The following is a 13,499-nucleotide window of genomic DNA, read 5'->3' as shown; positions in this document are numbered from 1 at the left end:
GCTTTATTTAAATTAGTATCTTGAGTACTTGTCTTTTTTTGTGATTTTTTTTTATGTGAGAAATCAAGGGAGAAAATTTAAAGCTATAACCTACTTATCATTAAAGACACAGGGAAAGCCCAAATTCTGTCTAAACTGTTGATCCATGTATGAATTCCTTAATTCCTTTTCTAATTTATATGCTTTCTAGCAAACATCCAAATCATTCCCAAACTGAATAAATTAACTGGATACTTTATTATGCATCCATGAGGACAAAAAGATAAAATTTATGTTGATTATATTTGCTACATTTTAGCATTTTAAACAGAATCTACTCTAATACTATATAATCTCATTTGTTGATACCGTCCATGTTATAATTTTTATATTTTCCTATTTGAAAAAATGTTTTATTTCCTAATGTCACTTACGTATTTTAAATGATAGGATTTTTGATGGGACTGAGCAATGAGAAGAATGATTTCTTAAGGAAGGATTGAAATATATCAAAGAATGATTTGCCAAGCCCATATGGTAGAAGTCATATTTATTGAAAAAAATTAATATCTTTGCTATAAAATTTGTAACAGGAATATTTACTGAATGTTTATTTTGATGCATAAACCTGAATGTTACATACCAAGTACAAGACAGTAGCACTAGTTTTCCCTTTATTTACATTTTATGAAAATTGTTACGCAGCCCATGTTAAAAGAACTTATGATGGAGAATTGTTACATTAGAAAAATAATATTCTTGATAAAGCATTCTCAATGAGTCCAATCATCATTTCTGCCTCTTCAATAAGGCAAAAGTCCCTGGAACAGCATATAACTTAATTTATAAAATACAATAACCGCTCAGACACATATTCAAGTTTCTTTTGGTATGATTTTTTTTTTCCTCACTGTAAAAGTACTTTTTTCTTGTTTTTTTTTTTTTGTTTTTGTTTTTGTTTTTTATTTTGTTTTGTTTGTTTTTAAACTAAAACAGGAAGATAGACTTTCAGGAAAATGTCATTTAATGATTTCAGCTATACATTACATACACAACTCTGTAGCCTAGCAACCACCATCGCTACACCATCATTAACTTTAAATATTTTGCTTGGTGAGCTATTCTCAAATGTAGCCTATTTTAAGATCTTGCCATCATTATGATTGTGGAATCACTGGTTTTCAGAGGAAACAGATCTGTCACAGTATGAAGCTTTGTTTAGTTTAAGAACTGGTACACGATTACATTTCCACTCACAAGAGAAGCCACAGGTGTAACTGAAGTCAGGCTTTGATGGCTCCGCACAGGTCCCGTGCTGGACGGACCCAACCCTCCTGCTCTCAGGCTGCACAGCCTGGCCGCATTTGGTGTGGGTTTCCTTTCCAAGACTTCCTGCTCCTCACAGTTAGGTAGTTTTAATTCCTTCAAAGGCACACAACTTCCATCTCTTCTCCAGAGTTGCTCCCACGCCTGTGAATTCCTGTTTGAACATGCGCGGCAGCCTCATCAAAAGCATTTCGATCTCGTTGGCGGATATCTAGAAAGGAAGAGAAGTCGCTTGTGGGAAAGGAGTGCATCTTAAAGCAGGTGACAGGCTGGGTAAGCCCCCGCCCCATTCCCAGGGAGACGGACAACGTTGAGTTGTCTGTGGCTGAACAGTCTTCCTGGTAGGAGTGTGTGTAAAGCATCTAATGTAATTATCCTGGCTTCTGAGCAGCGGTTGGGCCTGGCATGAGATGAATGGACAGAAGGTTCTGGGTTTGCTCTTCCTGGCTGCTTTATTGGCAAGGCCAAGCCAAGCTTGAATAGCCATTCCTCACCATGGGTATCCTATCCTCATCTAAGGACAGAAATATTCTTTACGTCAGTGAGGAGCAGGGGCCATTACAGTGGATTTCTTGCCACCTAAACTTCTTTCTCAGATGTGAAATGCAACTACATCATGGGTGTGTGTGTGCCAGAGCCTTGCACAAGCTAGGTAAGTGCTCTATCACTGAGCCACATCCCAAGCCCTGGTGAGCTGCATCCTATCCCACACATCTTCTAGGACTGTTGGGAGAAGGCAGTGAGAATATGGGTCAAGATGCTCTGCACAGTACCCACAAAAGGAAAAGGCACTTTTCAAAGTCACACAAACCTTTTTATAATCTCTTATTAACGTGGACCAGAGAGCACAAAGCTTTATGAATGGAAACTAAACCCCAAACTTACAGCGATAAATGTCTTAGATGTAGCCATAAGATCCAGGTAGAATCTTTAGTGCAATTTTTTTTTTCTTCTCAGGTATTTTTTTAGAGTAATTTTTACACCAGCAATTCATTTTATTTTAAATGAAGTACAAATGAACCATAATCCTTCTGTCCTAATACAGTGGTTGCTCTTGTGTTCCTGTGTTTACATCCAATCCGGGTGTGTGCCTGGGGATCTCATGAAGCAAGGTGGCTAATTAGGGGTCTGATATTCTGTTTCAATCCTCTATCTACTATTGTTATGAGTTAAATGACCCTTACAAGATAATTAGTCCCTTTAAGCCTCAGCAAATGGGACTAACATTTAGAAGGATGTTGTGAAAGCTACTGATTTAGCACAGAGTTGGGCACATAGAAATGCTCCATGAATCAGAGCTATTATAATTTCTCATGGCATAATCACCATAGAGATATCATTTCAGAGGCTACACTTTCCATTTAACAATATTAAGATTCATTTAAAATAGAGACCAAATAGACCAGAAAGTCAAATCAACTGTATTTAATATTCACATGAAAAACATTTCATATGTTTTCAATACACAAAACTTGAAATAGAGGCAGTTCAGGAAAAACTGAAATAAACTGTATTCTAAAATTTTTGTATGAATTATTTTGAAATCTGAATGCATTTGGCCATAAACCGTGTTAGAAGGATGATTAGATTCCCAGTCAACCCACAGATGGCTAGTGAACAGATTATTAAGAGGTTCATAGTGGTGGTGAAGAGCACCTCTCCTTTCCATGGGTACCATGCAGAACCCCCGGGGCCCTGGTCTCACTGCCTCTCCCAACAGTCGTGTGAGGTGCAGCTCCACTTCACAGCTGAGAAAGGTGAGCGACTACAGAGGGCTGAGGGTTTTGTCAAAGGCAGATTGGGAAAGAACCAGCTCTAGACTGGGGCCTGGGCACTGGTCTGCTGGAAGTGCCCCGAGGACTGTCAGTCACTGCAGGTGAACAGCCAGGGGTGCCCTGGGGTGCATTCTTTCGAACACCAAGCACCTGGGCCGCTTGTTAGAAGAATAGCTCCTCCAGCCTCTCCTCTGGGGTCTCTGTTAGGCAGTCTGGGATGTAGCCCAGCTCACCTATTTTCAACCACCACCCCCAGTAATTCTTATGACCAGGAACCTTTCGGTCAAGAATGGGGACTTAATTCAGACAGTTACCAAGAGGACTTCCCTAGCCAGACTGTTCTCAAAACACTTGCTTTCTTTCTCACCACACTCTAATGAGATACAAAATCATTCACAAATGCAGAAACAGGCCTGGAGAGTGTAGGTGACTTGTGCAGAGTAACCAAGGCCATGTGTGTGGGGCTGGGAGCAGGTTCAGGCAGGGTCTTAATCACAGAGGCCAAGCTCCACAGGGCTAGGACTGTGCAGGGAGGACCAGAAGTAAGGTTCTCTGTCACACCTCTGTGCTCAGGGTGAATGCCAGCAGGGAGGGGACTGTGTATGGAGGGCGGGGCTCTTCTGCAGTGACTCCTGTTAGACATCTACCCACATCAGCAGCAGAAACCTGAAAGTTCCCGACTCGACTGGCTCATGCACACTTACATCCTGATGCTTGGGCACCTCTACATGAGCCATCCAGCAAAAACAGCAAGCAATCATGGGGAGCCTGGCTGGCATGTACTGAAATACAGCTAAGTCTTGTATACCATGGTATATTTTGACCTGAGCCCAGACTTCAGCCACAAAGGAAGCAGAAAGGCAGCCTCCACCACCGGCTTACTGTGTAAGGCACAGGGTGTGTGGTAAAATGCCTTATGAGATAAGGTATCATAACAACTTATGTCACAAGCAAGCTCATTAAACAAGCAAAGACACTCCTCACTTGCTGGAAGAAAAGAAGCATTGTTGCAAAAGGTTTGGGGTCCTAGTTCTGGAATGGCCACTAATCATCTTCCCATTAAATAACCAGTCTCTCAGTCTCTTTGGATCTGTTTTCTCATTTGCAACACAAGGGAATTGGAAAACAAAACAAAACAAAACAAAACAACCACTGAAGACCCTAAGGAGTTAAGACAGAGTGCTGGCCACACGTGTAGCAGGCCAGTCTAGGGAGAGACATTCAAATCTACCTGTCCACCAGGCTATGGCAAAGATCTTAAACCAGGAGAACTTGATAGGTCTTTCATGCACTTTAAAGCACAAAACAAGGGGCAATCAACACTTAGGTAGGATTTACTAGGTGCCGTGTACTGTTCTGAATCCTTTTCATATATATAGTCATGAATACAAAAAATTACACAAAAAACCTATTTTACAGAGGGTGAAACTGAGGCATAGAGATGTTAGATAAGTTGCCAAGATCACACAGGGAGTAAGTAGTGAAACTGGGATTTGAAATCCTCACGATTACTCATTTGGATAGCAATTAAACATACCTCATATGTGGACAGACCTAGAAATTAGTGTAGTGGAAACTAATCTCCTCAAATGTACTTAACTGTATGTTTCTGTTGATAGTATAACAGCCTGATTCTGCCATGAAGATATAAACATTGTGGACAGAGATGTGTCATAATTATGGAAAACACCACTTGAAGTGAAATACTATCTAAAATATCCAGTTAATAAGGCTCTCAGCTAAGTCTGGACAATTTCCTTAAATACGCTTATAATGCATGCCAGGAGAAAGATACAAGAGAAATGCTTTCGGGGTCAGTTTGATTTTTTTATTTTTGTTTTTTTAGGTCTTTCCCCTATCCTGACAAATAAACTCATGACATTGTACAATTTGGAATTTTCAAGAGAAATTTCAACCCTCTTCCTCATTTTCATCCTATGGCCAAATAATTTTTTGCCTTATAAATATCTTCATTTATCCCTTACCTTCCTATCTTTCCTATCAGTGCATTCTTGATCTGAGAACTTAGGGAATCGAAGAGTCATCACATAAAGCACACTGGCCTCACAGGCTGAGCTGCGTGGGACTGGACCCATTCAATGTCTTGTGCAGGATTTGCTTGGAATCACGTCTGAAGTCAAGGGTTCTCTCTCAAACTCTTGTTTTTCTAGGAGGGGCCCTGGGGTTCAGGGAAGGGCTGCCCCTGGTGAGTGGAGGGGCTAGATCTTGGAGCAGGGCTGTTGCTGCTGAATCAGTCCTGCTCTCAGAGGAAAGCATTTCCCTCCCACACCTCCTATGAGGAGTCAGATCTGCATGGCCAGGGAAGCCCGGGCAGCAAGGCACAGGACTGAGTTAGAGACGGGTGCTGTGGTTGTAGTCTCGCTTTCTGTGCCCCATGTGTGTGGTGCTCCACAGAGTGTGGAAGACCGCCATAGCCGGACACCTTTTCTACACTCTTACTCAGCTGGCTTTTGTTCCAAGAAATTGGTGTGGCCCATGTATTTTTACTCCTTAATATTGTCCTTGGATTCTTCCACCTGTTTAAAAATTTCTAAGTTATTCTTAAAAAAGTATTTTTTTCAATTATGGTGATTTATGCAGATTACTTACACAAATTGAATGGTGTCAGGGAACATTTTCATACAAGGATATTGTGCTTTTTGTCACCCCTCCTTTCTACCCTCTCTTCTACTTTCAGGTTCATCTTTATTTTCTTTAAGTTTCCACATATGAAAGGAAATACGATGCCTCTCTTTCTGTGCCTGGCTTGTTTCACTTAACAGGATGTTCTCCAGTTTCATTCATTTTATTGCAAATTTCATTCTTTTTTATAACATTCTGTTGTGTATATATATCAAGTTTTCCTTATCCATTCATCTGTTGATGGATGCCTAGGCTGATTCCATCTCTTTGGCTACTGTGAATAGTGCCATGATGGACGTGGGTATGTACATGTCTGTTTTATGCTAACTTCACTTCCTTTGAATTGGTATCCAGGAGTGGGATAGTGAAAACATATGGTAGTTCTATTTTTAGGATACTTTTTAGTTTTCCTGGTACTGGGATTGTACCCGAGGGCACTTTACCACTGAGCTACATCCTAGGCCCTTTTGTTTTGAGGGCAGGGTCTTTGCTAAGTTGCTGAGGCTGGTAACAAACTTGTGATCCTCCTGTATCAGCCTCCCAGTTGCTGAGATGATAGGTATGCATCTGGCCCCATTTCAGTTTTGAGGAAACTCCATACTGTTCTCCATAGTGGACTATACTAATTTACATCCTCCCAAATAGTATGTGAAAACTACTCCTTTTCCACTCCTCACCAGAATTTGTTAATTATTTGTATTTGGATAATAGCCATTCTAACTGGGGTGGGGTTGTATCTCAGTGTTGTTTTGATTTGCATTTCCCTGAGGACAAAGATGTCAAGCATTTTTTTTTTTTTTCATGTGTGCACTGGACATTTGTACTACTTCTTTTAAGACATTCTGTTCAGATCATTTGCCTGGTTTTGATGGATTAGTTGCTTGGTTAACTTTTGAGTTCTTTATATTATGGATATTAATCCTCTGTCAGATGAATAGTTGGCAAATATTTTCTCCCATTCCTTAGGATGCCTCTTCACTCTGTTGTCTCCTTTGCTATGGGGAAGCTTTTAAATTTGATCCAATCCCATTTGTCAATTCCTGCTTTTATTCTGGAACTATCAGAATCTGATTCACAAAATCACTGCCTTCATGTGACAATATCTTGCAGTGTTTGTTATCCTCTAGTTGGTTAAAAGCTTTAGATCTTACGTTAGGGTCTCTGATCCGTTTTGAGTTGTGTTCCAATGCGGACAGTCAGTCTTTTCAGCACCATTTGGTGGAGACTGTCCTTTCTTCGTCACCGTTTTTGACACATTTGGATAGTTGGATATAGATGTTAAGTTTACTTCTGGGTCCTTTATTCTATCTCATTGGTTTACAATGTATGATTTTATGCCATACCATGCTTTTTTGTTCCTATAGCTCATAGTGTATTTTGAATCAGGTATTGTGATGCCACCCAGCATTACTTTTTCTCAGGATTGCTTTGGTATTCAGGGTCTTTTGTGCCTCCCATATAAATTTTATGATTTTTTTCAGTTCCATTGAAAAATGACCAATATTTTCATGGAGACTGCAAACAATCTTCAGATTACTTTGGGCTAGTAGGTCCCTGTAACATTTGCTCCCACTCCATGAACATGGGAGATATTTCCATATTTCGTGTCTTCTTTTTTTGTTCAGGTTTTATAATTTCATGTAAAGGTCCTTTTCATTTCATTTAGGTTTTTTCCTAGGTTTTTTTTTTTTTGAAGCTATCGTGAATGGGATTTTTTTCCTGATTTCTTTCTCAGTGAGTACTGGTATATAGAAAAGTTACTAATTTTTATATGTTGATTTTTGTATCCTGAAACTTGAATTTTTCAGTTCTAAGAGGCTTTTTATGGAGTCTTAAGGTGTTTCTACTTGTAGAATTATATAATATATAAATAGGGATAATTTGCCGTCCTCCTTTCCTATTTGGATCCCTTTTCTTTCTTTCTTTAGCCTAATTGTTCTGGCTTCAACTTTCAAGTACTTATTGATAAGACCAGTCAGAGTGGACACTATTGTGTTGTTCTCGATTTCAGAGGAAATGCTTCCATTTTTTCCCATGTCGTATGGTGTTGGTGTGGGTTTGTCATATATAACTTTATTATGTGAGATATGATCCTTCTATACTAAGTTATTTAAGGATTTTATTGTGAAGGGATATGAATTTTGTTCAAATGATTAGTCAAAGATTCTGCCTGTTGAGATGATTATGTGATTTTTTAAAACTTAATTCTATTTATGTGCTGTATTAAATTGATTGGCATATGATGAATCATTCTTGCAAAACTGGAATAAAACCAACTTGATCATGGTGTATGATCTTTTAGTGTGCTACTGAATTCAATTTGCAAGGATTATGTTGAGGGTTTTTGCAACTATTCATCAAGAGTAGGGACCTACAGTTTCTTTGTTGTATCCTTATTAGGTTTTCATAGCATGATAACATTGGCTTTGTAGCACGAATTTGGAAGGGTTCCTTTCCTTTCCATCTTATGGAATAGTTTGAGGATCATTGGTATTACTTCTTCAAATGTTTGTCAAAAATTTAGCAGTGAATTCATCGATCCTGGTCCTTTATCAGGTGACTTTAAAAAATGTTTTTATTGATGCATAATAATTATACACAATAGTGGGAATCCTTATGTCATATTCTTACATGCACATACTTTGAACTATCTCATTCAACTGGGTGACTTTATTACTGCTTCAGTTTTATTACTTGCTATCTTAGAGTTTTCATATCCTTTGGTTCAATTTTGGAGAGTCATTTGTCCATAAATTTGCTATTTCTTCAAGATTTTCTAATTTATAGCATATAGTTTAACAAATTATTCCCTGAAATTCCTATGGATTCCATCAACATCTGTTATAGTATCCCCTTTTTTGTCTCTAAATTATTTGAGTTTCCTCTCTTTCTTTGGTTTAGCTAAGGCTTTGTCCGTTTGTTTATCTTTTCATAAACCAACTTTGTTTTGTTGATCCTTTGAATTGTTCTTTTAGTCACTATTTCAATCGTTTATGCTCTGAACTTTATTTCTACTGATTTGGGGTATTTTGGTTCTTGTTTTTCTAAGATACATTTTCTTGAGATGCATTGAGATTATTTAAGTTCTCTCTTTTTTTTGAAGTGAAGGCATCTGTAGCTATAAACTTGCCTCTTAGTACTGCTTTTTCTGTATCACACAATTTCTGTTATTTGTGTTTCCTTATTTCATTCTAGGAATTTTAAAATTTCTCCCCAAATTTCTTCAATGACCCAGCTTAATCATTCAAAAGTATACTGTTCAATCTCTGTGTTGGTATAATTTCTGTAGTTTCTCTTGCTATTGATTTCTAGTTTCATTCCATTATGATCTGATACAAGAAATTACCTCAGTTTTTCTTTGTATTTATTAATAATTGCCTAATATGTGACCTATTCTGGAAAAAGCCCCATGTACTGATGAAAGAGTATATATTCTGCAGCCATTTGGAATATTCTGTAGATGCCTATTAAGTCCATTTGATCTCTACTGCAATTTAACTCAGTTTCTTAACTTTTGTGTCTGGATTATCTATTGGTGAGAGTGGAGTAGTGAAGTCACTTGCTATTATGGTATTGGGACCCATTTCCTACTTTATGTCTAATAGTGTTTGTTTAATGTAATTGGGTGCTCCTGCATTCAATGAATGACCAATTTTTAGGAGCACATGGTTCTATGCCGATCAGGTATATTTAGTCTGGAGGTTTCCAGTCTGTGAGCCCAGAGCGTGGTGAATGTCCAAGTCACTGTGTCTGAGGCTGCAGCAGGGGTGCTGGTGAGGGAGGAACAATTAAACCGTCAGGTTCTGTGTTTGCGGGGGGGGAAGCTGCCAACCGAGCAATTTACCAGGCTCAATTCTGGTACCTTCAGAATTGGTCCCTGCTCAAAACCACCCATAGCTGGTGACTCGTCTTGTCAGAGCAGGTGGGATCACTGACAGCTATCACTCCTTTCCCCACTACAGCCTGTGCTCCCCTCTGTATGATCCTCCCAGCAGGTTTGTGAGAGACACTCCCCCAAGCCATAGCCATCTGGCATGACTGTCTCCTACCCATTCTATGCAGCAGGGTGATCATGGGGGTGCTGAATTGTGTTTTCTTCTGGGTTTTATGACCCCAAAGCAGTTGAGTCCTTATGATAGCACCCTTCTCAAGATGAGTTCTGGTTAAAGAGCTGTGCATTTGCTCTGCATTTGTAATGAATTTCTTCTCTAAAACCAGCTGGCTGTGCCAGAGGAGACACTGTCAGACCAAATCCCTGACCTGGACTTAAAGCTCATAGAGCCGTGGGCTTCTCCTGCAGTTAGGACTGCCAGAATGCTGTTATTACGGGCCTTTTTGTACTCTCCAGCTTCCCCTATGCTGGCAGCATTGGGTCTCCTGCCCCCGGTCGAGGAGCCAGGGATGAAGTTGCAGATTGCTTTGTACTTTTCTCAGGGTTGCCTTTCCTGATCCTCCATGCTGTTTAGTTTCTCCTCATTTCATTATTGGTTCCCAGCATTCTCTCTCTCTCCTTGGAATATGGTCTTTCCTTTGTTGCTATGAATCTCTTCTTTCACAGAGTCATATGAAAGGTACTTTCTATTTTGTCATGTGGATCTTCCTCTTCCTAACACATTCAATTTAGGAAGAACTGATTGGCTATTATATCTTTATCCGAAATGTCGAGATTAAATTCAGGGCCTCATGCATGCTAGGCAAAGGCAGTACCCCAAGCCTGATTTTCTAAAATTTAAAAGACAAAGAATAGATGAGATGTCTCTGTACAACCGAGGGTGCTTATGTGGTATTAACACCACAGAGGTCATTTATAAGATCTGCTTGGTTTATTTTCTGATCCGCTGACTTGAGCCCAAGCCCACTGCCTCCCTGCCAGGCCTCTAAGCACGTGTACCAATTGACACAAGCAGACATAAATCGATGTGGTTATTGTGACGGTCGGCTCCATATTCCCTAATATCAGGCAAGGGAAGCTGAATGTGGGGCACTGGGAAAGATGCCCACGGAAGCTGTGTCAAGGCTGTGGAGTCAGGGAAGCCAAGTGTGAAACCAGAGTTCCTCCTATAGCGTAAGCTTTTAGCCCTCAGCGCACCTTCAATCTTGTTCATTCTTGCTGTCCCTGGGCAGTGCATGGTGTCAGTACAGGCAGACACCTCGCAGTAAACATTCTCCAAACCAGACAGTGCAGACGGGGAAAGGAGAGAGGGGAGCGAGGAGGAAAACCAAGGAGATAAATGGAAGTGAGGAATTAGAAGCAGGGAAGGAGGAGAAAGAGGATAAAGAGAAAGGAAGGGGAGAATGGGAAGAAATGTGGTCCACTGGATAAACATCCCAGAGGGAAGACGCTAGAGTGAGCACAGACTCAGGGACACCTACCTGTAATCCTGGTTAACAGACTTGTTAACAGATTTAACCCTTCTCTGGCACCTACTTCACTACCTACCTTCCCTGCCCAATTTTGGGACTTTCATAGTTCATGCCTGATTATTTCATATCCATTATACCATTTTCTCAACTAGACTACTTGCTTGTTGAGAAGAGGGTTATATTTTAGGTTTCTTCTATGTCCCATCAGCCCCTGTTCCTCTGTGGCCCTAGGACAGGGAAGTGCATGAAAAGCAGTGAATTATTAGCATTCACTGGGGCCCTGGTAACCCCCTCAACTTCTTTCACTTGGGTAAGCAAATTCCTTTAAGTTCTTTGTGTAGTCAAATGGAGAGTATTAGGAGAGTATTATTACCTTGACTGTAATATGCTTTCTAGGGATGCTAAACTACCTAAAAATGTTGATTAGCCTGTCTAAGCAACCACTCATTAACATACTATAACAGGTAGCTATTAAGAACACCAGAGTGAGCTGGGTGTGTGGTGCACACCTGTAATCCCAGAGATTTGGGAGGCTGAAACAGGAGGACTTCAAGGCTAGTCTCAGCGACTTAGGGAGACTGAATCTAAGTTTAAAAAATGTGGGGGCGGGGGGGAGGGGAGACAATTCAAGATGATGGATAGAGGAAGGCTATGTTCCTGGTTGCTCTGACCAGCGTTCAAATCGTAGGACTACTGCTTCTCAATGAGGTCAATAAAGGGGATTTCACTAAAATTCAACATTGGACAGTCAGAGCATCTTAGAAACTCAGAAATTTGGGTACATTCAACAAAGAAGAAAAAGTACATTAGAGCTGAGACTGCTGAGGCAGCAGCACTGGTTTACCATGGAGGGAAACAACAGAAACCCTATAGAAAGATTTGGTATGGAAAAACTAAGATCAGAAAAGTAGCCTGCACTTAGCTGAGTCACAGGCTGCATTGTGAACTGGTGTTTGTAAAGTCCTCTGTTTCTCAACTGGAAGCTGCTGTGGGAATCAGGAGACCACAGCAAACACTGTCATCCTGTCCTGGAAAGTACCTACTGTGTGGCCCAGGGTGTTCCTAGAAGAATGTGAGTGTAACAGGCACAGAAAAGATTGTACACAGGGGAATTCAAGTCAGAAAAACAAAGGGGAACCCAACTTGCTTTCTCTTTGAATCAGATGGCTCACGTGACGAGCTGAAGTGGGCTGAGTATTCTCAGGGACTAAGCCCTGGAGGGCTGTGTTAGTGGGCACCAGAGTCTGTGGAAGATTGGTTCCCCTGCCTGGAGAGTAGAATTCTTGAGAGGCTCCTGGGATCCAGATTTCTGATAAATCAGCAACTGTTAGGTCTTAAGGGTGTGTTGATCTAATCTCTCCAGAGCAGACACCACCCAACAAAGCCCTTATGGCCTGATTAGACCTAAAACCCATTGGCTGGAATTCATCCCACAGAACTCTGCAGCAGCCCCACCCCGGGACTGCATCCATCTGGTCTGTGCAGACAAAACTCCGCCTGATAGTACTTCCCTTCCATCCTACCTTATACTGGTGAGAAGCTATTTCAACCAGCTTCAGTCTTGGGCCATGACAGCTGGCAGCTCAGTGAGGAACACAAAGGGAGGAAGGGGCTAACAACCCCAGATTTTGTGCTCCATCGCACAACCTCTCTCCCCTCCCTTCCCCTTCTCTCCTCTCCTCTCTGTATATAGCTCCAGAAAAAATGGAAAGAAAGAAGTTGGACACAGTGACCATCAATTCTCATCAACTATTTTGAACACCTTGGTAGATACAATTTTTTCATTTTTCATTAAGAATCTTTTTTTTTCCCCTTTGTGGCTGTGTGTGTTCTTAACATGCAGTTTGGTTCATGGACACACACACACAAACAAACACATACACAATACATATTTTTTCCCCTCATTTTAAAAATGTATGCATTTTTGTCTTATATTTTGAGGGTCATGGTTTTTTTCAGTTTTGTTTTTGCTTTCATGTTTCTAGTTTTCTTTTTGCCAATAGCCAAATTCTCTTCCTTTACTTTGTTTCTCCATTTTTTTTCTCTGTCCTTATAACCATCACCAGCTATAACTCTTATGCATTCTTTGTTCACTTTCTGAAATTGCAAACTCTTTTCTGCTTTCCTATCAAATTTTCTTAAAGAACTGTATTTTTACCATCTTTTAGAACTTATTGGCTTATATAACTTCTGGGTGTGGTGGCTCACACCTGCAAACTCAGTGACTCAGAAGGCTAAGGCAGGAAGATTTCAAGTTCAGAGCCAGTCTCAGCAACTTAGTGAGATTCTCTCAAAATAAGAAAGTTCTAGGGACGTGTAGTTCAGTGGGTAAGCACTCCTGGATCCAATCCTCAGTACCCCCAAACAAAATCAAAACTGCCCCTACTATTCATGCTGTGGTAATTATTACTG

General features: G+C 40.4%; 1 protein-coding gene across 12 annotated transcripts in view; it reads right to left on the bottom strand.

Moving 5' to 3' along the window:
- Positions 1-863: 863 nt before the first annotated feature.
- The window catches only part of Enox1 (ecto-NOX disulfide-thiol exchanger 1), a 531,696-nt gene continuing 519,060 nt past the window's right edge, over positions 864-13,499 (bottom strand). For all 12 annotated transcript variants that reach the window (XM_047554196.1, XM_047554188.1, XM_047554186.1 and 9 more), the window contains one exon: positions 864-1,516. In XM_047554196.1, the coding sequence (XP_047410152.1) occupies positions 1,385-1,516 (132 nt within the window). In that variant the 3' untranslated portion in view covers positions 864-1,384. The remainder of the gene's footprint in view (positions 1,517-13,499) is intronic.

This window comes from Sciurus carolinensis, chromosome 5 (genome assembly GCF_902686445.1).
Source record: "Sciurus carolinensis chromosome 5, mSciCar1.2, whole genome shotgun sequence".
Classification (NCBI taxonomy): Eukaryota; Metazoa; Chordata; class Mammalia; order Rodentia; family Sciuridae; genus Sciurus; species Sciurus carolinensis.
The sequence above is the reverse complement of the archived record's forward strand: the minus strand, read 5'-3'. Positions and strand labels throughout refer to the sequence as shown.